Here is a 24,004-nt window from a genome sequence, read left to right on the forward strand (position 1 = left end):
GATGGGTGAGAAAAGAAATGGGGGAGAGAAGGGGGTAGGTGTAGTTATGTGGGAGGGACAAGTAATGGGAAAAAGCAATGAAAGTTATAGGGGAGGGACGATGGGAGGAATGTGAGAGAAACAAGAATGGACGGGGCGAGGAAATGAATGGGCCATACTTGGGATAGCAGGAACACTGAGCCAGGATTGTTGAGATTATGGGGTTCTTCTCTGGTTGTTTGAGATTGTTGTGTTTGGTGGATTCCAACTCTCTTGTCTTGTAGACGTCGGCTCAAGGTGAGAATATGACCATTTTTGGGTGTCTGAACCATGGAGTCCCACTGATTTCTGGAGATTACTTGTCAATCAACTGCAAATCAGGTCAGTCAACACAATGGCTAGACAGCCTGCAACCGTCTATCTAGTATCAAGACCACAGGAAGAATGAAAATAGGAACCCTAACTTTGTACTGCTGATTCCTGCTGTCCCTAGGATTACTGCTGGTTCCCGCCCCCTCCTTAGGTCTCCACTGGTTCCCGCGCTCATTCTCTAGTTCCTGCCCTCCTCTTGGGGTCTCTGGTGGTATCTGCACTCGTCCTGGGGATTCCACTGGTTCTCGCCCTCGGGTTCCAGCCCCCTCTTCGTGTCGCCTTTTGGTTCTCGCCCTCCTCGGATCTCCGCTAGTACCTGCCTCCTCTTCTGGTTTAGACCTCTTCCAATGCTCTCAGCTGGTTGCTATCCACCTTATCAGATCCCCAGTGGTTTCTGCTCTTCGCTGGCTCTTGCCTCCTCTGTTCTCTCTGATACCTGCCCTTGTTTTTGGGTTCCTACTTTCCTCATCGGGATCCCACCTTTCACATAAGTTTCCTGCCCTCTTCTGCTTCCTGGCCGCCTCCTCGGGTCCCTGCTAGTTCTTGCCCTCCTCCCCAGTCCACGCTGTTTCTTGCCCTCCTCCTCAGATCTCTGCTGGTTCCCGCCATATTCTTTGGGTCCCCGCTCATTCCTGCCCTCCTCCTTGGGTGTCCGCTTGTTCCCACCTTTCCTCTTGGGCCTCCTCTGGTTTCTGCTCTCCTTTCTGGGCTCCTGCTAATTTCTGCCCTCCTCCTTGGTTTCCTGCTGTTTCCCCCCTCCCTTTCAGGTTCCCGCCATTTCCCATTCTCCTCTTGGGTTCCTTACTTGTTCCTTCCTTCCTCAAAGGTTTCCTGCTTGTTCCCGCCCTCCTCCTGGGGTCATTTACTTGAGGTTCCTGCTGGTTCCCGTCCTCTAATCGGGTCCCTGCTGGTTCCTACACTTCCTGGGATTCTGACCCTCCTCCTGGGGTCCCCACTAGTTCCCATCTTTCACCTTAGTTCCATGCTGACTCTCATCCTCCTCTGGTCCCCACTGGTTCCCTTCTTCCTCCTCCTCTGGTTCCCTTCCTCCTCCTCCTCTGTTTTCCTTCCTCCTCCCTCTCTTATCCCCCCTGGTTCCTTTCCTCCTCCTCCTCTGGTCCCCAATGGTTCCTTTCCTCCTCTGGTTCCCTTCCTCCTCTTTCTATCATCCCCAATGGTTCCCTTCCTCTTCCTCCTCTGGTTCACTTCCTCCTCCTCTTCTGCTCCCCTGCTGGTTCCCTTCCTCCTCCTCCTCGGGTTCCCTTTTATCTCCTCCTCTGGTCCCCACTGGTTCCCTTCCTCTTCTTCTGGTTCCCGTCCTCTCCCTATGGTCCCCGATTCAGTCCTTCTCCTCTGTGCTCAGCTGGCTTTCACCCTCCTCCTCTTCTGCTCCCCTGCTGGTTCCCTTCCTCCTCCTCTGGTTCCCTTTTATCTCCTCTTCTGGTCCCTGCTGGTTCCCTTCCTCCTTTTTTCATCCCCACTGGTTCCCTTCCTCCTAATTCTCTCTTTCCCGCTGGTTCCCTTCTTCTTCCTCTGGTCCTTACTGGTTCCAATCCTCTCCCTATGGTCCCTGAGTCAGTCCTTCTCATCTGTGTTCAACTGGCTTTCACCCTCCTCCTCTGAGCTTTGCTGGTTCCCGTCCTTCTCCTTGGGTCACTGCTGGATCTCATCCTTTGTCATCGGGTCCCTACTGGATTTCACCTTTGTCCTCTGGTCCCTGTCCTGCTCCTCGAGTTCCTGCTGGATCTCACCTTTGTCCTCTGGTCCCTGTCCTGCTCCTCGAGTTCCTGCTGGATCTCACCTTTATCCTTGAGTCCTCGCCCTGCTTCTCGGGTCCCTGCTGGATCTCACCTTTGTCCTCGGATCCTTGCCCTTCTCCTGTGCTCCTGCTCATGCTAGGAGCTGCTCTCATATCCATGTGATGCTTTTCTCTTTAGCTTCACTCTCTGGCTTTTCCTTATCGGTAAACACAACAAATGGCATCAGCCGCTTGCGAATCCCGTACCCCCAGACCGGCACCTGGTACCTGAGCCTACACTCCCTCTGCAGCTCCGAGCATGGGTGAGGACTCCGGACATGCATGATTGTAACGCTCATCATGGACTGCTCCCCTGTGTGATTCTGACTCTCATGGTGGACCTTTCCTGTTTTGGTAGGTGGCGACAGTGCGGTAACATCAGTGCTGAGCTCAGCCTTCGCACCTTCCTGTCTCCGTGTATCAGTGAATGTGGCCCCTACGGACAGTGCAAACTGCTGCGCACCAACAACTACCTGTTCGCTGCCTGCGAGTGTCGAGCAGGTAAAAGTTGGTTAAACCAGGAGGTTGTGATGTCACAGAGAAGTGATGATGTCAAGACTAGTGTGTGGGGTTGCTGGATGCAGGCACTCTGTGGGATGCGGGAAGTCTGGGGGCCGGGGGATTCGGGCGGTCTGTGGCCCGGGGAATGCAGGTGGTCTGTGGGCTAGGGAACGCATGCGGTCTGTGAGTCTGGGGGACAGCAGGGGTCAGAGGGACCGCGGTCAGTAGGTCCGGGGGACCGTGGGCGGTCTGTGGAGACTGCGGGTGGTCTGTGGGTCTGAGGGACTGCGGGCGATCTGTGGGGACAGCGGGCGGTCTGTTGGCCTGGGAACACAGGCGGTCTCTGGGGACAGCAGGCGGTCTGTGGGCCTGAGAACATAGGTGACCTGTGGGTCCGGGGGACCGCAGGTGGTCTGTAGGACCATGGGCGGTCTTTTGGTCCTCGGGTGACCTGTGGGGATTGCGGGCGGCATGTGGGTCTGGGGGACCATGAGCGGTCTGTGGGGACTGTGGGTGGTCTGTGGATTTAGGGTCCCGCAGGCGGTCTGTGAGTCTGGGGTAACCACAGGCACAGTCAGTCTATGGGCTGGTCTCAGAGGAGCAAGCCGGCAGTCTGGGGGCCTGTGGACGCGGGCGGTCTGGGGGTCGGGTTGGGGGTGCAGGCAGTGACTCCCTCATTGTGTATCGCAGGTTGGAATGGCTGGGGCTGCACAGATAACTCTCAAGCCTTCACTTATGGCTTCCAGCTTCTGTCCACACTGCTCCTCTGCCTCAGTAACCTGATGTTCCTCCCGCCCGTTCTCATCGCCCTGCGTGGTCGTTACCTCCTGGAAGCCTCCGTCTACATTTTCACCATGTTCTTTTCCACAGTGGGTATTAGACAATGGTTACAGCTCCAGTGTCCCCTGAGCAGTATGGTCACCGCCATCATCCTCTTCCTCTCTTGCAGTTCTATCACGCTTGTGACCAGCCGGGCATCGTTGTCTTCTGTATAATGGAGTATGACGTGCTGCAATTCTGTGATTTCCTCGGTTCCCTCATGTCTGTGTGGGTGACGGTCATCAGCATGGCGCGGCTACAACCAATCATCAAACAGGTAATGAGCTGTGTATGTGTGTGCACCCGTATGTAGGGAATGAGCATATGTTTGTGCACCCGTATGTAGGGTGTGTGCATACGTGTGTTGTAGTGCGACGGTGTTCACACAGTGCGGTAATGACCCAGTTTAGTTCAAAGCAAAATGTCTTTAATGTCCAAAAACTCACAAATGAAAAGCAAACGGTATCCTCTGGATCGCATCCGGGGCATCAAAACAGTCCGTTTCCGAGACCGGTTGCCGTGGACGACTGCACCACCGTGTCATGCTGAGGGGGCGCCAGGCATACCCTTCCCTTGGCTCTGTGTTGACTGCACACATAAGACGTATGTTGCGGAGTCACTTGCTTTACAGTTTGCAAACCAACACTGACACTCCCAACCCTTTGCTGCAGGGTTTTTAAATGGAATCTGTGACCATGGGCCACGTATAAGACCTGGCTGGAGGGAGCAAACCGCGCCACTACCATCCTGTAGTTCACTCCAAAAATAAAATCCCATACCAGGTTTTCTTAAATCTTCCTTGGGCAAATAGCTTGTCCAAGACCAAACTTACTTTTTTCTGCACTTCAGCCGGCCTCAATACATTTCTATGCGCATTCTGGGGGATGCATACCTTCCCTCGCGTATGATCCCACTCACTGCCTCACATATCCTCCCCTCTGTTCAAACTTGTGAGGTTGAACATTTGGCACCTTACAGGGGGCCCGTGACAGGGCATCCGCATTTCCCTGCGACTTTCCTGCCCGATGTTCCACCGAAAAACTAAAATTTTGTAGAGACAGGAACCATCTGGTGACCTGTCCATTGCTCTTCTTTGCATTATTCATCCAGACGAGGGGTGAATGGTCCGTTAGCAAACAAAACTAACGCCCGAGTAAAAAGTAGCGTAGAGACTCCAAAGCCCACTTAATCGACAAGGTCTCCTCCTCTACGCTAAAATTTTTCTCAGCTGGGGTCAGTTTCCAGCTCAAGTAGATGACTGGATCTTCATCCCCATTCACCTAAGCGTAAGTGTGGACGGCGGTAAGTGTGACTTGTGATTCAGTGACTTTGGAGTCAGGGAGTTTTCAGGGGAGGAATTACTGAATTGCTGTCTGATTTTTATTAATACTTTGTATTTATTTATTTTTTTTATTGAACTGTTCTGTCTGGTGCAATCCCCATTAGGAAATGTGCTCCACGATTGTTAATGCCATCCAGTGCACATCTTGCCACATGTATGCAGTCCTTGAGCAGCCGATCGAGGGTGCATACTGCTGTGCGAGATGTGAGCACGTTGTGCATTTGGAAACCCAGATTTTGACTCTAAATGTGCAGCTGGCAACACTGAGATCCATAGACAACATGGAGAGGAGTCTTCTGCTCACGGAGCAGACGCTCAATGGGACAGATGAGGGGGGGGATGGTGGGATGGAGCTGCAGGACAGTGAAGTAGCAAGCTGGGTGACAGTTAGGAAGCGGGGTAGAGGGAAGAGTGCCAGGGAGGCTAGTCCTGATCTGGAACACCCCAATAAGTTTGCTAAGTTGGCAGATGAGGGGGGTGCCAGTACAGGGGTAGCACTGCTGCAGCCAGGCATGTCCTCTGAAAGCCGGAGGAGTGACTGCTCCAGTAAGGAGGGAAATAGGAGAGCAGGGCAGGCCAGACAGGTGCTGGTAGTGGGCGACTCAATTATTAGGGGAACAGATAGGGCAATCTGTCACAAAGACAGGGATCGTCGAACGGTGTGCTGCCTACCTGGCGCTCGAGTCCGACACATCGCTGATCGGGTGGACAGATTATTGGGAGGGGCTGGTGAGGACCCAGCGGTCATGGTGCACATTGGCACTAATGACAAAGTTAGAGGTAGGTGGAAGGTCCTTAAAGATGATTTCAGGGAATTAGGCTGCAAGCTGAAAGCAAGGACCTCCAACGTGGTATTTTCCGAAATACTACCTGTACCACGTGCCACGCCAGAGAGGCAACGGGAGATTAGGGAGGTTAATAAGTGGCTCAAGAATTGGTGTAGGAAAGAGGGGTTTGGGTTCCTGCAGAACTGGGCCGACTTCTCAGTTGGCTACAGGCTCTACGCTAGGGACGGGCTGCACCTCAATGGGGAGGGTGCAGCTGTGCTGGGGGAGAAAATGGCTAGAAGGTTGGAGGAGTGTTTAAACTAGGAATTGGGGGAAGGGTATTCATTTTATAGGAGGGGAAGATAGTGCAGACAGAGACCTGGGCACAAATAAGGAAGTTGGGGGTGGCGGTGGCATGGGGGGTGGGGTCAGAACAGTTAATAATTTAAGAAATAGAAGTACAGAGAGGAACATAAAGTGCATGTATACTAATGCCAGAAGCCTCGCCAACAAAATGGACGAATTAGAACTAATGTTGTTGGAGCATAATGATGACATGGTGGGGATATCTGAAACGTGGCTGGATGAGAGCCATGACTGGGATGTTAACTTGCAAGGCTATAGCCTGTTCAGAAATGACCGTACAGATAAGCGAGGGGGTGGGGTGTGTCTATATGTAAAATCGTCCTTAAAACCCATCCTGCGCGATAATATAGGTGAATCTAATGAAAATGTAGAATCCTTGTGGGTGGAGATAAGGGGAGGGGGAAAAAATAATAAATTACTGATAGGGGTTTGTTATAAATCTCCAAAAATAATGGAAGCAATGGAGAATATCCTAGTAAAGCAAATAGATGAAGCTGCGACTCAAGGAGAAGTCATTATTATGGGGGACTTCAACTACCCTGAAATAGATTGGGGAACAGAAACCTGCAGTTCCAGCAAAGGTAATCGGTTTTTGACAATTATGAGAGACAATTACCTTTCACAACTGGTTCAGGACCCAACAAGAAGGGGGGCACTGCTAGACCTAATATTAACCAACAGGCCAGACCGCATATCAAATATAAGGGTTGGGGGTTACTTGGGAAATAGCGATCACAAAATAATAAGTTTTCATGTATCCTTTAAAAAGATGTGTAGTAGAGGGGTTACAAGGACACTAAACTTCAGGAGGTCAAATTTCCAACGGATGAGAGAGGATCTTGGTGCAATTAACTGGGACGATATCCTGAGACACAAAAATACACAGAGAAAATGGGAGACGTTTATTAGCATCCTGGATAGGACCTGTGCACAGTATATACCGTATGGGAATAAACATATTAGAAATAGGAGGAAATCAATATGGCTAAATAGAGCTGTAAGGGGCGCAATAAGGGACAAAAAGAAAGAATATAGAGAATTAAAGGAAGTAGGTAGTGAGGAGGCATTAAATAAATACAGAAAATTAAATAAATTCTGTAAAAAGCAAATCAAGGCAGCAAAGATTGAGACAGAGAGACTCATTGCCAGAGAGAGTAAAAATAATCCTAAAATATTCTTTAACTACATAAATAGTAAGAAACTAAAAAATGATAGTGTTGGCCCCTTAAAAATAGTCTGGGTGAGATGGTGGATGAGGATGAGGAAAAAGCCAATATGCTAAATGACTTTTTTTCATCAGTATTTACACAAGAAAATCCCATGGCAGACAAAATGTCTAGTGATAAAAATTCCCAATTAAATGTCACCTGCTTAACCCAGCAGGAAGTGCGGCGGCGTCTAAAAATCACTAAAATTGACAAATCTCCGGGCCCGGATGGGATACACCCTCGAGTACTGCAGGAATTAAGTACAGTCATTGATAGACCATTATTTTTAATCTTTAAAGACTCCATAATAACAGGGTTTGTGCCACAGGACTGGCGTATAGCAAATGTGGTGCCAGTATTCAAAAAGGGAACAAAAACTGAACTCGGAAACTATAGGCCAGTAAGCTTAACCTCTACTGTGGGTAAAATCCTGGAGGGCATTCTAAGGGATGCTATACTGGAGTATCTGAAGAGGAATAACCTCATGACCCAGTATCAGCACGGGTTTACTAGGGACCGTTCATGTCAGACTAATTTGATCAGTTTCTATGAAGAGGTAAGTTCCGGATTGGACCAAGGGAACCCAGTGGATGTAGTGTATATGGACTTTTCAAAAGCTTTTGATACGGTGCCACACAAAAGGTTGATACATAAAATGAGAATAATGGGGATAGGGGAAAATATGTGCAAGTGGGTTGAGAGCTGGCTCAGGGATAGGAAACAAAGGGTGGTTATTAATGGAGCACACTCGGACTGGGTAGCGGTTAGCAGTGGGGTACCACAGGGGTCAGTATTGGGCCCTCTTCTTTTTAACATATTTATTAATGACCTTGTAGGGGGCATTCAGAGTAGAATTTCAATATTTGCAGATGACACTAAACTCTGCAGGGTAATCAATACAGAGGAGGACAATTTTATATTACAGGATGATTTATGTAAACTAGAAGCTTGGGCTGATAAATGGCAAATGAGCTTTAATGGGGATAAATGTAAGGTCATGCACTTGGGTAGAAGTAATAAGATGTATAATTATGTGCTTAATTCTAAATCTCTGGGCAAAACCGTCAATGAAAAAGACCTGGGTGTATGGGTGGATGACAAACTCATGTTCAGTGGCCAGTGTCAGGCAGCTGCTACAAAGGCAAATAAAATAATGGGATGCATTAAAAGAGGCATAGATGCTCATGAGGAGAATATAATTTTACCTCTATACAAGTCACTAGTTCGACCACACTTAGAATACTGTGCGCAGTTCTGGTCTCCGGTGTATAAGAAAGACAGAGCTGAACTGGAGCGGGTGCAGAGAAGAGCGACCAAGGTTATTAGAGGACTGGGGGGTCTGCAATACCAAGATAGGTTATTACACTTGGGGCTATTTAGTTTGGAAAAACGAAGACTAAGGGGTGATCTCATTTTAATGTATAAATATATGAGGGGACAGTACAAAGACCTTTCTGATGATCTTTTTAATCATAGACCTGAAACAGGGACAAGGGGGCATCCTCTGCGGTTGGAGGAAAAAAGGTTTAAGCATAATAACAGACACGGATTCTTTACTGTAAGAGCAGTGAGACTATGGAACTCTCTGCCATGTGATGTTGTAATGAGTGATTCGTTACTTAAATTTAAGAGGGGACTGGATACCTTTCTGGAAAAGTATAATGATACAGGGTATATACACTAGATTCCTTGATAGGGCGTTGATCCAGGGAACTAGTCTGATTGCCGTATGTGGAGTCGGGAAGGAATTTTTTTCCCCAATGTGGAGCTTACTCTTTGCACATGGGTTTTTTTTGCCTTCCTCTGGATCAACATGTTAGGGCATGTTAGGTTAGGCTATGGGTTGAACTAGATGGACATATAGTCTTCCTTCAACCTTAATAACTATGTAACTATGTAACCTCTTGCGACAGCACCGCTCCTAAGCCTACCTCTCAGGCATATGTTTGCACGATAAAGATTTTCCTGAAGTTGGGGCTTATGAGGACCGGCTGTCCACACAATGCCGACTAAAGGGACTGGAATGCTTTCTCCGCTCGAGGGTTCCACCAGACCATAACTGACTTCTTACCCTTTAATAGGTCAGTTAGGGGTGCTGATCTCCCAGCAAAATTGTGTGTAAACGTAAAGAAGTACCCAATAATTCCAAGGAACGCTCTCATCTGTTTTGTACTTACAGGCCTGAGCCAGTTTTGGATGGCCTCAATCTTATTTATTTGGGGTTTGATAATCACACGGCCGATCACGTACCCTAAGCACCGGGCTTTCGTGAGTCCTATCGCACATTTTCGCTGTTAAACCCATGATTCTGAGAGAATTCAACACTTCCTTGTACCTGGAACAGATGGGTATGCCAGTCGGTACTGAAGATGACGATATCATCTATATACGCCGACGTGTACTTCCGATGAGGCTCTAACACTATGTCCATCAGCCTCTGAAATGTAGTTGGAGGGCCGTGTAATCCAAAAGGCAAGATGACATAGTGATAGAGACCCTCGGGCGTTGTAAAGGCGGTCTTTTCTTTTGTCGATTCTGTCAGTGGCACCTGCCAGTAACCTTTGGTGAGATCGAGTGTGGTGAAGTACTGGGCTTTCCCCAGTCTGTCAATTAGCTCTTCCACCTGGGGCATTGTATAGAGGTCAAATTTTGACACCTCATTCAATTTCCGGAAGTCATTACAAAATCGTAATGACCCATCTGGCTTCAGAATTAGCACATTGGGCTAGCTCACTCACTCCGGAAATTCGCAGTGAGTGTGGTGAGTTGACAGTCGGGGCATGACTCACAATACCTCTGCACTTCAGCATAAACCCAGGGGCAAAAAAAGCTGCAGTATTCGTTCTTGGGTTTTCTTTCCCCCCAAGTGTTCACCCAGAATGTGTGTGTGCCATCTCTAGCACTGCCCGACTGTATTACTGGGGTACCACCAGCTGTTCTGCCACTTCATCCCAGATTTTATCAAACCCGTATAACAACTCCTGGTTGACAGCCATGCGGGGGAAGACAGCCTCTGCATCCGGTTGCCTAGGCACCCCATTTCTATCACCCTTACTCGTGCCCGGTCCAGGGTGGGATCCTGGAGCTAAGCTGTCCAACATACCATGGAATACTTCAAGCTCGGGGATTGTCGGGGTCTCCTTGATCTCTCCTGCCAATACCTCTAGGGAAAACCTATTGGGGTTACACTCTGTCCCTAGGTTGGTGACCCCTATGGCAGGAACCCCTGATTTCAAATCTTCGGGTTCCGCTCCCAGTATCACACTTATCCTGTTCTCCCACAGGGACCAGAACAGGGGTGTGAGGACAATGTATAAAATCGGTAGTAGTTTCTCTGCCTTCTAGCACCATAGCTGAGGGAATTCGGCACCGCTAACCATGGTGCTGTGAAACACATGGTCGCTGTAAAACCCCCCCTCTTTTTTCCCTTCCTGAATACAACCAATCAGCTCTAGGACAAACATTGGGTAACCTGAAGCTGTGTGTGAGCAGGGTGTGGCCTTACACTGCAGGTGACCAATCATGCAAAGCCACCGGTGGTCCCTCCCTTCTTAGTCAGGAATGTCTTTGTCCTGAGAGTCTCACAACGTAAATATCTCGGAGACCTCAGTGAATATCATTAGTGATGCCCCAAGGCTGGAGTATATAAGCCCCCACACTTAACCCAGCCAGCAGTTGGAGTTTTGTTGCCTGAGGACTTGATCTGTACTATGCATTGGGACATCTGGGGGTCTGCCTGCTGCATGGTTTTGCCTGACCTGAACTGAGAACATGTGAGTGTTACCTTTTCTTATTTACTCCCTGTTTATTTCATAATTACCCTTGTACATATTTGCAATTGTCTCATTTATAACATCTTTATAAAATATTTTTGATAAAGCACTGCCTAATTTTTTATGGGATATAATATTATATATTAGTCCGTTCTCCTGTTCTAAACCGTACCCTAAGTCTCTTGAAGGGAAAATACGCTACTGTTACTGTTGTGTTAGCTTCGGACCCGTTTAATCGAAGCTGGTGGCGGCGATACCGTGTGCAGACTGTTGAGTGATGCTGCAGTGACTGCGGCGTTGATAATTATTGTTCCTGCCTGAGTGGGAGTAGTTATCGCGTCGCTGCAGCGTGCCCAATAGCCAGTACATAGCAGGCAGCCTTTCTGGCGACTAATTACCCAGGGTGCAGTACCTAATCTGACCTGAGAGTAAGGGGGCGCCAGAGAGCTGCAAGTGTTAAGTGGAACTGTAAGCGGGATATACATAAATCCCTGCAGTTCGTGGTATATAGAAAACAGTGGGATACCTAGAATAAGCCCCTGCTGTAAGCTAAGAGGTCAATAGCCCTGTGTGTGGTTTTTCATCACATCGTGGAGTGGAGGGATAACTAAGATAAGCCCCCCTGCACATGTGATAGCCGTCTGTTGGCCTAAAGTCACCTCAATCCGTGACGTAGGGGTGACGGTCACGGTGTGAATCCTGACCCATTGGTGGCAGCGGTCAGGGGAATCGTGACAAGGGGCAAGTCTCTTCCCAACCCAGTCCCATATGGAAGGATTAACGACCCATGTACCAGTGTTTATGGATTGGCGCACTGTGGTTGTTATTGTTTATGGGTGTGGGGCACTGTGGTTGTTATTGTTTATGGGTGGAGGGTACTGTGGTTGTTATTGTTTATGGGTGGGAGGCACTGTGGTTGTTTATGGGTGGAGGGCACTGTGGTTGTTATTGTTTATGGGTGGAGGGTACTGTGGTTGTTATTGTTTATGGGTTGGGCACTGTGGTTGTTGTTTATGGGTGGAGGGCACTGTGGTTGTTATTGTTTATGGGAGGAGGGCACTGTGGTTGTTATTGTTTATGGGTTGGGGCACTGTGGTTGTTATTGTTTATGGGTTGGGGCACTGTGGTTGTTATTGTTTATGGGTTGGGGCACTGTGGTTGTTATTGTTTATGGGTGGAGGGCACTGTGGTTGTTATTGTTTATGGGTGGGAGGCACTGTGGTTGTTTATGGGTGGAGGGCACTGTGGCTGTTATTGTTTATGGGTGGAGGGCACTGTGGTTGTTATTGTTTATGGGTGGAGGGTACTGTGGTTGTTATTGTTTATGGGTGGGAGGCACTGTGGTTGTTTATGGGTGGAGGGCACTGTGGTTGTTCTTGTTTATGGGTGTGGGGCACTGTGGTTGTTATTGTTTATGGGTGTGGGGCACTGTGGTTGTTATTGTTTATGGGTGGAGGGCACTGTGGTTGTTCTTGTTTATGGGTGTGGGGCACTGTGGTTGTTCTTGTTTATGGGTGCGGGGCACTGTGGTTGTTATTGTTTATGGGTGTGGGGCACTGTGGTTGTTATTGTTTATGGGTGGGAGGCACTGTGATTGTTGTTTATGGGTGGAGGGCATTGTGGTTGTTATTGTTTATGGGTGTGGGGTACTGTGGTTGTTATTGTTTATGGGTGTGGGGCACTGTGGTTGTTATTGTTTATGGGTGTGGGGCACTGTGGTTGTTATTGTTTATGGGTGGAGGGCACTGTGGTTGTTATTGTTTATGGGTGGGAGGCACTGTGATTGTTGTTTATGGGTGGAGGGCACTGTGGTTGTTATTGTTTATGGGTGTGGGGTACTGTGGTTGTTATTGTTTATGGGTGGAGGGCACTGTGGTTGTTATTGTTTATGGGTGGAGGGCACTGTGGTGGTTGTTATTGTTTATGGGTGGGAGGCACTGTGGTTGTTTATGGGTGGAGGGCACTGTGGTTGTTAATGTTTATGGGTGGAGGGTACTGTGGTTGTTATTGTTTATGGGTGGGAGGCACTGTGGTTGTTTATGGGTGGAGGGCACTGTGGTTGTTATTGTTTATGGGTGGAGGGCACTGTGGTTGTTATTGTTTATGGGTGGGAGGCACTGTGGTTGTTGTTTATGGGTGGAGCGCACTGTGGTGGTTGTTATTGTTTATGGGTGGGAGGCACTGTGGTTGTTTATGGGTGGAGGGCACTGTGGTTGTTAATGTTTATGGGTGGAGGGTACTGTGGTTGTTATTGTTTATGGGTGGGAGGCACTGTGGTTGTTTATGGGTGGAGGGCACTGTGGTTGTTATTGTTTATGGGTGGAGGGCACTGTGGTTGTTATTGTTTATGGGTGGGAGGCACTGTGGTTGTTGTTTATGGGTGGAGCGCACTGTGGTTGTTATTGTTTATGGGAGGAGGGCACTGTGGTTGTTATTGTTTATGGGTTGGGGCACTGTGGTTGTTATTGTTTATGGGTTGGGGCACTGTGGTTGTTATTGTTTATGGGTTGGGGCACTGTGGTTGTTATTGTTTATGGGTGGAGGGCACTGTGGTTGTTATTGTTTATGGGTGGGAGGCACTGTGGTTGTTTATGGGTGGAGGGCACTGTGGTTGTTATTGTTTATGGGTGGAGGGTACTGTGGTTGTTATTGTTTATGGGTGGGAGGCACTGTGGTTGTTTATGGGTGGAGGGCACTGTGGTTGTTCTTGTTTATGGGTGTGGGGCACTGTGGTTGTTATTGTTTATGGGTGTGGGGCACTGTGGTTGTTATTGTTTATGGGTGGAGGGCACTGTGGTTGTTATTGTTTATGGGTGGGAGGCACTGTGGTTATTGTTTATGGGTGGAGGGCACTGTGGTTGTTATTGTTTATGGGTGTAGGGCACTGTGGTTGTTATTGTTTATGGGTGGGAGGCACTGTGGTTGTTGCTTATGGGTGGAGGGCACTGTGGTTGTTATTGTTTATGGGTTGGGGCACTGTGGTTGTTATTGTTTATGGGTGGAGGGCACTGTGGTTGTTATTGTTTATGGGTTGGGGCACTGTGGTTGTTATTGTTTATGGGTGGAGGGCACTGTGGTTGTTATTGTTTATGGGTGGGAGGCACTGTGGTTGTTTTATGGGTGGAGGGCACTGTGGTTGTTATTGTTTATGGGTGTGGGGCACTGTGGTTGTTATTGTTTATGGGTGTGGGGCACTGTGGTTGTTTTATGGGTGGAGGGCACTGTGGTTGTTATTGTTTATGGGTGTGGGGCACTGTGGTTGTTATTGTTTATGGGTGGGAGGCACTGTGGTTGTTGTTTATGGGTTGGGGCACTGTGGTTGTTATTGTTTATGGGTGGAGGGCACTGTGGTTGTTATTGTTTATGGGTTGGGGCACTGTGGTTATTGTTTATGGGTGGGAGGCACTGTGGTTGTTGCTTATGGGTGGAGGGCACTGTGGTTGTTATTGTTTATGGGTTGGGGCACTGTGGTTGTTATTGTTTATGGGTGCAGGGCACTGTGGTTGTTATTGTTTATGGGTTGGGGCACTGTGGTTGTTATTGTTTATGGGTGGAGGGCACTGTGGTTGTTATTGTTTATGGGTGGGAGGCACTGTGGTTGTTTTATGGGTGGAGGGCACTGTGGTTGTTATTGTTTATGGGTGTGGGGCACTGTGGTTGTTATTATTTATGGGTGGGAGGCACTGTGGTTGTTGTTTATGGGTGGAGGGCACTGTGGTTGTTATTGTTTATGGGTGTGGGGCACTGTGGTTGTTATTGTTTATGGGTGGGAGGCACTGTGGTTGTTGTTTATGGGTGGAGGGCACTGTGGTTGTTATTGTTTATGGGTGGGAGGCACTGTGGTTGTTGTTTATGGGTGGAGGGCACTGTGGTTGTTATTATTTATGGGTGGGAGGCACTGTGGTTGTTGTTTATGACCTTAGCGACCGCCGATACGCCTTGTAACTAACGGCGCTGTGGAAAAAGTAAATAGCGCCCCCCAGAGTTAGATTTTCTCCTGGGTCTCGGCTGCCGGGGGTAGCCGAGACCCCAGAGAACATGATTCGGGGTTTTTTTTACCGACCCCGCTTTTGCGATCGCCGGTAATTAACCGTTTACCGGCGATCGCAAAAAAAAAAAAGCGATTTCTTTTTAATTTCTCTGTCCTCCAATGTGATCGCACATCAGAGGACAGAGAAAAGGGGTCCCCGATCGCCCCCCGATACTCACCTATCTCACCCGATGCTCCTCGTGGCTCCCGGTGGGCGCCGCCATCTTCAAAATGGCTGGCGCATGCGCAGTGCGCCCGCCGGCCGGCCCCGGGTGAATCTTTGGGGTCTCGGCTACCGGGGGTAGCCGAGACCCCAAAGAGCATGATCGGGGTCGGTTTTAGCGACCCCTGCTTTGCGATCGCCGGTAATTAACTGTTTACCGGCGACCGCAAAAAAAAAAAAAAAAGCAAAGTGTAATTCTCTGTCCTCTGATGTGATCGCACATCAGAGGACAGAGAAATAGGGGGATTCGGGGACCCAATTATACTTACCGGTGTCCCTGGGTCCTCCTGCTGCTCCTCCTGGCCGCCGGCGTCTTCTGGGGAAAAGAAAATGGCGGGCGCATGCGCAGTGCGCCCGCCATCTGTCTCCGTCTGCCGGCCGGCAGGAGAAAGCAGTTGGGGCTAAAATTAGGGTTAGGGTTAGGGCTAGGGTTAGGGCTAAATTTAGGGTTATGGTTGGGGCTAAATTTAGGGTTAGGGTTGGGGCTAAATTTAGGGTTAGGGTTGGGGCTAAATTTAGGGTTAGGCTTCTTTCACACTTACGTCGGTACGGGGCCGTCGCAATGCATCGGCCCGACATACCGACGCACGTTGTGAAAATTGTGCACAACGTGGGCAGCGGATGTAGTTTTTCAACGCATCCGCTGCCCAATCTATGTCCTGGGGAGGAGGGGGCGGTGTTACGGCCACGCATGCGTGGTCAGAAATGGCGGATGCGACGTACAAAAAAACGTTACATTGAATGTTTTTTGTGCCGACGGTCCGCCAAAACACTGATCCAGTGCACGACGGACGCGACGTGTGGCCATCCGTCACGATCCGTCGGCAATACAAGTCTATGGGCAAAAAACGCATCCTGCGGGCACATTTGCAGGATCCGTTTCTTGTCCAAAACGACGGATTGCGACGGATGCCAAACGACGCAAGTGTGAAAGTAGCCTTAGGGCTAGGGTTAGGGTTGGGGCTAAAGTTAGGGCTAGGGTTGGGGCTAAAGTTAGGGTTAGAGTTGGGATTAGGGTTAGGGTTTGGATTAGGGTTGGTATTAGGGTTAGGGTTGGTATTAGGGTTAGGGTTGGCATTAGGGTTACGCTTGGGATTAGGGTTAGGTTTGGGATTAGGGTTAAGGTTAGGGTTGTGATTAGGGGTGTATTGGGATTAGGGTTAGGTTTGAGGTTAGGGTTGAGATTAGGATTAGGGGTGTGTTGGATTTAGGGTTTTGATTAGGGTTATGGTTAGGGTTGACATTAGGGTTGTTTTGGGGTAAGGGTTGTGATTATGGTTAGGGTTAGTGATTAGGATTATGGATCAGGTTGGGATTAGGGTTAGGGGTGTGTTGGGGTTAGGGTTGGAGCTAGAATTGGGGGGTTTCCACTGTTTAGGTACATCAGGGGGTCTCCAAACACGACAGCCAATTTTGCGCTCAAAAAGTCAAATGGTGCTCCCTCCCTTCTGAGCTCTGCCGTGCGCCCAAACAGTGGTTTACCCCCACATATGGGGCATCAGCGTACTCGCGATAAATTGAACAACAACTTTAGTGGTCCAATTTCTCCTGTTACCCTTGTGAAAATAAAAACTTGGGGGCTACAATATCTTTTTTGTGGAAAAAAAAATATTTTCTATTTTTACGACTCTGCATTCTAAACTTCTGTGAAGCACTTGGGCATTCAAAGTTCTCACCACACATCTAGATAAGTTCCTTGGGGGGTCTAGTTTCCAAAATGGGGTCACTTGTGGGGGGTTACTACAGTTTAGGTACATCAGCGGCTCTGCAATCGCAACATAACGCCCACCGACCATTCTATCAAAGTCTGCATTCCAAAACGGCGCTCCTTCCCTTCCGAGCTCTGCCGTGCGCCCAAACAGTGGTTTACCCCCACATATGGCGCATCAGCATACTCGGGGTAAATTGGACAACAACTATTGCAGTCCAATTTCTCCTGTTACCCTTGTGAAAATAAAAACTTGGGGGCTACAATATCTTTTTTGTGGAAAAAAAAATATTTTCTATTTTCACGACTCTGCATTCTAAACTTCTGTGAAGCACTTGGCCATTCAAAGTTCTCACCACACATCTAGATAAGTTCCTTGGGGGGTCTAGTTTCCAAAATGGGGTCACTTGTGGAGGGTTTCTACTGGTTAGGTACATCAGGGGCTCTGCAAACGCAACATAACGCCCGCAGACCATTCTATCAAAGTCTGCATTTCAAAACGGCGCTCCTTCCTTCCAAGCTCTGCCGTGCGCCCAAACAGTGGTTTACCCCCACATATGGGGTATTGGCGTATTAAGGAGAAATTGCATAACAAAATTTATGGTTACATTTCTGTTTTTACACATGTCAAAATAAAAAAAATGGTTCTGAATTAAGATGTTTGCAAAAAAAAGTTAAATGATCATTTTTTCCTTCCACATTGTTTCAGTTCCTGTGAAGCACGTAAAGGGTTAATAAACTTCTTGAATGTGGTTTTGAGCACCTTGAGGGGTGCAGTTTTTAGAATCGTGTCACACTTCATTATTTTCTATCATATAGACCCCTCAAAATGACTTCAAATGTGATGTGGTCCCTAAAAAAAATGGTGTTGTAAAAATGAGAAATTGCTGGTCAACTTTTAACCCTTATAACTCCCTAACAAAAAAAAAATTTTGTTTCCAAAATTGTGCTGATGTAAAGTAGACATGTGGGAAATGTTATTTATTAACTATTCTTTGTGATATATTTCTCTGATTTAAGGGCATAAAAATACAAAGTTTGAAAATTGCAAAATTTTAAAAATTTTCGCCATATTTCCGTTTTTTTCATAAATAATCGCAAGTAATATAGAAGAAATGTTACCACTAACATGAAGTACAATATGTCACGAAAAAACAATCTTAGAATCAGTGGGATCCGTTGAAGCGTTCCAGAGTTATAACCTCATAAAGTGACAGTGGTCAGAATTGTAAAAATTGGCCTGGTCATTAAGTACCAAATTGGCTCTGTCACTAAGGGGTTAAGGGTGTGGGGCACTGTGGTTGTTGTTTATGGGTTGGGGCACTGTGGTTGTTATTGTTTATGGGTTGGGGCACTGTGGTTGTTATTGTTTATGGGTTGGGGCACTGTGGTTGTTATTGTTTATGGGTGGAGGGCACTGTGGTTGTTATTGTTTATGGGTGGGAGGCACTGTAGTTGTTGTTTATGGGTGGAGGGCACTGTGGTTGTTATTGTTTATGGGTGGAGGGCACTGTGGTTGTTATTGTTTATGGGTGGAGGGCACTGTGGTTGTTATTGTTTATGGGTGGGAGGCACTGTGGTTGTTTATGGGTGGAGGGCACTGTGGTTGTTGTTGTTTATGGGTGGAGGGCACTGTGGTTGTTATTGTTTATGGGTGGGAGGCACTGTAGTTGTTGTTTATGGGTGGAGGGCACTGTGGTTGTTATTGTTTATGGGTGGAGGGCACTGTGGTTGTTATTGTTTATGGGTGGGAGGCACTGTGGTTGTTGTTTATGGGTGGAGGGCACTGTGGTTGTTATTGTTTATGGGTGTGGGGCACTGTGGTTGTTATTGTTTATGGGTGGGAGGCACTGTGGTTGTTATTGTTTATGGGTGGAGGGCACTGTGGTTGTTATTGTTTATGGGTGTGGGGCACTGTGGTTGTTATTGTTTATGGGTGGGAGGCACTGTGGTTGTTTATGGGTGTAGGGCACTGTGGTTGTTATTGTTTATGGGTGGGAGGCACTGTGGTTGTTATTATTTATGGGTGGGAGGCACTGTGGTTGTTTATGGGTGGAGGGCACTGGTTGTTATTGTTTATGGGTGTGGGACACTGTGGTTGTTATTGTTTATGGGTGGGAGGCACTGTGGTTGTTGTTTATGGGTGGAGGGCACTGTGGCTGTTATTGTTTATGGGTGTGGGACACTGTGGTTGTTATTGTTTATGGGTGGGAGGCACTGTGGTTGTTGTTTATGGGTGGAGGGCACTGTGGCTGTTATTGTTTATGGGTTGGGGCACTGTGGCTGTTATTGTTTATGGGTGGAGGGCACTGTGGTTGTTGTTTATGGGTGGAGGGCACTGTGGTTGTTATTGTTTATGGGTTGGGGCACTGTGGCTGTTATTGTTTATGGGTGGAGGGCACTGTGGTTGTTATTGTTTATGGGTGGAGGGCACTGTGGTTGTTATTGTTTATGGGTGGGAGGCACTGTGGTTGTTTATGGGTGGAGGGCACTGTGGTTGTTGTTGTTTATGGGTGGAGGGCACTGTGGTTGTTATTGTTTATGGGTGGGAGGCACTGTAGTTGTTGTTTATGGGTGGAGGGCACTGTGGTTGTTATTGTTTATGGGTGGAGGGCACTGTGGTTGTTATTGTTTATGGGTGGGAGGCACTGTGGTTGTTGTTTATGGGTGGAGGGCACTGTGGTTGTTATTGTTTATGGGTGTGGGGCACTGTGGTTGTTATTGTTTATGGGTGGGAGGCACTGTGGTTGTTATTGTTTATGGGTGGAGGGCACTGTGGTTGTTATTGTTTATGGGTGTGGGGCACTGTGGTTGTTATTGTTTATGGGTGGGAGGCACTGTGGTTGTTTATGGGTGGAGGGCACTGTGGTTGTTATTGTTTATGGGTGGGAGGCACTGTGGTTGTTATTATTTATGGGTGGAGGGCACTGTGGTTGTTATTATTTATGGGTGGGAGGCACTGTGGTTGTTTATGGGTGGAGGGCACTGTGGTTGTTATTGTTTATGGGTGTGGGACACTGTGGTTGTTATTGTTTATGGGTGTGGGGCACTGTGGTTGTTATTGTTTATGGGTGTGGGGCACTGTGGTTGTTATTGTTTATGGGTGGGAGGCACTGTGGTTGTTTATGGGTGTAGGGCACTGTGGTTGTTATTGTTTATGGGTGGGAGGCACTGTGGTTGTTATTATTTATGGGTGGGAGGCACTGTGGTTGTTGTTTATGGGTGGAGGGCACTGTGGCTGTTATTGTTTATGGGTGTGGGACACTGTGGTTGTTATTGTTTATGGGTGGGAGGCACTGTGGTTGTTGTTTATGGGTGGAGGGCACTGTGGCTGTTATTGTTTATGGGTTGGGGCACTGTGGCTGTTATTGTTTATGGGTGGAGGGCACTGTGGTTGTTGTTTATGGGTGGAGGGCACTGTGGCTGTTATTGTTTATGGGTTGGGGCACTGTGGCTGTTATTGTTTATGGGTGGAGGGCACTGTGGTTGTTATTGTTTATGGGTGGAGGGCACTGTGGTTGTTATGGTTTATGGGTGGGAGGCACTGTGGTTGTTTATGGGTGGAGGGCACTGTGGTTGTTGTTGTTTATGGGTGGAGGGCACTGTGGTTGTTATTGTTTATGGGTGGGAGGCACTGTAGTTGTTGTTTATGGGTGGAGGGCACTGTGGTTGTTATTGTTTATGGGTGGAGGGCACTGTGGTTGTTATTGTTTATGGGTGGGAGGCACTGTGGTTGTTGTTTATGGGTGGAGGGCACTGTGGTTGTTATTGTTTATGGGTGTGGGGCACTGTGGTTGTTATTGTTTATGGGTGGGAGGCACTGTGGTTGTTATTGTTTATGGGTGGAGGGCACTGTGGTTGTTATTGTTTATGGGTGTGGGGCACTGTGGTTGTTATTGTTTATGGGTGGGAGGCACTGTGGTTGTTTATGGGTGGAGGGCACTGTGGTTGTTATTGTTTATGGGTGGGAGGCACTGTGGTTGTTATTATTTATGGGTGGAGGGCACTGTGGTTGTTATTATTTATGGGTGGGAGGCACTGTGGTTGTTTATGGGTGGAGGGCACTGTGGTTGTTATTGTTTATGGGTGTGGGACACTGTGGTTGTTATTGTTTATGGGTGGGAGGCACTGTGGTTGTTGTTTATGGGTGGAGGGCACTGTGGCTGTTATTGTTTATGGGTGTGGGACACTGTGGTTGTTATTGTTTATGGGTGGGAGGCACTGTGGTTGTTGTTTATGGGTGGAGGGCACTGTGGCTGTTATTGTTTATGGGTTGGGGCACTGTGGCTGTTATTGTTTATGGGTTGGGGCACTGTGGTTGTTATTGTTTATGGGTTGGGGCACTGTGGTTGTTATTGTTTATGGGTGGAGGGCACTGTGGTTGTTATTTTTTATGGGTTGGGGCACTGTGATTGTTATTGTTTATGGGTTGGGGCACTGTGGTTGTTATTGTTTATGGGTGTGGGGCACTGTGGTTGTTATTGTTTATGGGTTGGGGCACTGTGGTTGTTATTGTTTATGGGTGTGGGGCACTGTGGCTGTTATTGTTTATGGGTGGAGGGCACTGTGGTTGTTATTGTTAATGGGTGGGGCACTGTGGTTCACAGTGTTTATGGGTGGAGGGCACTGTGGTTGTTATTGTTTATGGGTTGGGGCACTGTGGTTGTTATTGTTTATGGGTGGGGCACTGTGGTTGTTATTGTTTGTGGGTTGGGCACTGTGGCTGTTATTGTTTATGGGTGTGGGGCACTGTGGTTGTTATTGTTTATGGGTTGGGGCACTGTGGTTGTTATTGTTTATGGGTGTGGGGCACTGTGGCTGTTATTGTTTATGGGTGGAGGGCACTGTGGTTGTTATTGTTTATGGGTTGGGGCACTGTGGCTGTTATTGTTTATGGGTGGGGCACTGTGGTTGTTATTGTTAATGGGTGCAGGGCACTGTGGTTCACAGTGTTTATGTGTGGAGGGCACTGTGGTTGTTATTGTTTATGGGTTGGGGCACTGTGGTTGTTATTGTTTGTGGGTGGGGCACTGTGGTTGTTATTGTTTGTGGGTGGAGGGCACTGTGGTTGTTATTGTTTATGGGTGCAGGGCACTGTGGTTCACAGTGTTTATGGGTGGAGGGCACTGTGGTTGTTATTGTTTGTGGGTGGGGCACTGTGGTTGTTATTGTTTGTGAGTTGGGCACTGTGGTTGTTATTGTTTATGGGTTGGGGCACTGTGGCTGTTATTGTTTATGGGTGGGGCACTGTGGTTGTTATTGTTTATGGGTTGGGGCACTGTGGTTGTTATTGTTTATGGGTTGGGGCACTGTGGTTGTTATTGTTTATGGGTGGGGCACTGTGGTTGTTATTGTTTATGGGTTGGGGCACTGTGGTTGTTATTATTTATGGGTTGGGGCACTGTGGTTGTTATTGTTTATGGGTGGAGGGCACTGTGGTTGTTATTGTTTGTGGGTGGGGCACTGTGGTTGTTATTGTTTATGGGTGGAGGGCACTGTGGTTGTTATTGTTAATGGGTGGAGGGCACTGTGGTTGTTATTGTTTATGGGTGGAGGGCACTGTGGTTGTTATTGTTTATGGGTGTGGGGCACTGTGGTTGTTGTTTATGGGTGGAGGGCACTGTGGTTGTTATTGTTTATGGGTTGGGCACTGTGGTTGTTATTGTTTATGGGTGTGGGGCAGTGTGGTTCACAGTATTTGTGGGTGTGGGGCACTGTGGTTCACAGTGTTTATGGGTGTGGGGCACTGTGGTGGCACAGGAGGCGCCATGCAGTTGTGTGACCGGAGGCCAGTGTGGGTGTACTAGTCTTTCTCGTTTTTGGACAGATGACTGGTAAGGTGATTTGTCGCTCAGTTACTGATAAAAATCCGATTGCTCTTCTCTTTTTGTTCCAGGTTCTTTACCTCCTTGGGGCCATGTTGTTGTCCATGGCTCTCCAGCTGGATCGACATGGCTTGTGGAACCTCCTCGGGCCCAGTTTGTTTGCTGTGGGCATCATGGCCATTGCATGGGTAAGTGAAACACTTTTCCTGGTCAGACATTTGGGCAAATGAGTGGGGTAAAAAACCCAGAACAAAAAAATTTAGGGGTATATTCAATATAGCAACCAAAAAAGAAAAATGACCCTAAAAAATACCTTTTACTGAATAATATATAAAATCTGATAAATCATAAACACATAATAACTACCAACACCATAAACGCCAGTCCTGTGCGGGGTATGATAGGTCGCTGGAGGAACTCTTAATGAAGAGATATATTCCTGACTCAGACCCTATTGATCACCCTAATGGACCTCACTCCTTCCTGACAGCCGAGGTTGGCACCCTAAAATTCGATGTGGCGCCCCCACTCAGCGACAGCTGCCCCTTCTTGCCCTAGTCGGGCCCTAACTACCCACACACCATGCACACAACTATCCAGGTCATGCTATCAATGTGAAAAGTGATATAAAAGCAGCACAAGGTTTGTTGCTGCAACAACTAAATATAAAGCCGTGCACAATAATATGAACCCTATCAACAATATACTCTGTACATTAGAGGCCAAAACAACCAGTATAGTTTGTATCAGTCAACTCTTAATAGTCATCTCCAAAATCTGTATAGTGATGAGATATTTATTACTCAAAGGTACAGATGTGTCACGATTCCCCTGACCGCTGTCACCACTGGGTCAGGATTCACACCGTGACCGTCACCCCTACGTCACGGATCAGGGTGACTTTAGGCCAACAGACGGCTATCACATGTGCAGGGGGGCTTATCTTAGTTATCCCTCCACTGCTAACAATGTGATGAAAAACCACACACAAGGCTATTGACCTCTTAGTTTACAGCAGGGGCTTATTCTAGGTATCCCACTGCTTTTCTATATACCACGAACTGCAGGGATTTATGTATATCCCGCTTACAGTTCCACTTAACACTTGCAGCTCTCTGGCGCCCCCCTTACTCTCAGGTCAGATTAGGTACTGCACCCTGGGTAATTAGTCGCCAGAAAGGCTGCCTGCTATGTACTGGCTATTGGGCACGCTGCAGCGACGCGATAACTACTCCCACACAGGCAGGAACAATAATTATCAAACCCGCAGTTGCTTCAGCATAATCCAACCGT

General features: G+C 47.9%; 1 protein-coding gene across 1 annotated transcript in view; it reads left to right on the plus strand.

The window, feature by feature from the left end:
• Window positions 1-24,004, plus strand: part of TMEM8B (transmembrane protein 8B) — a 120,605-nt gene that overhangs the window by 77,186 nt on the left and 19,415 nt on the right. The window contains exons 6-11 of the mRNA XM_069745419.1: window positions 264-360; window positions 2,289-2,412; window positions 2,508-2,650; window positions 3,341-3,519; window positions 3,600-3,746; window positions 22,783-22,899. Of these exons, the coding sequence (XP_069601520.1) occupies window positions 264-360; window positions 2,289-2,412; window positions 2,508-2,650; window positions 3,341-3,519; window positions 3,600-3,746; window positions 22,783-22,899 (807 nt within the window). The remainder of the gene's footprint in view (window positions 1-263; window positions 361-2,288; window positions 2,413-2,507; window positions 2,651-3,340; window positions 3,520-3,599; window positions 3,747-22,782; window positions 22,900-24,004) is intronic.

This window comes from Ranitomeya imitator, chromosome 1 (genome assembly GCF_032444005.1).
Source record: "Ranitomeya imitator isolate aRanImi1 chromosome 1, aRanImi1.pri, whole genome shotgun sequence".
Taxonomy (NCBI): Eukaryota; Metazoa; Chordata; class Amphibia; order Anura; family Dendrobatidae; genus Ranitomeya; species Ranitomeya imitator.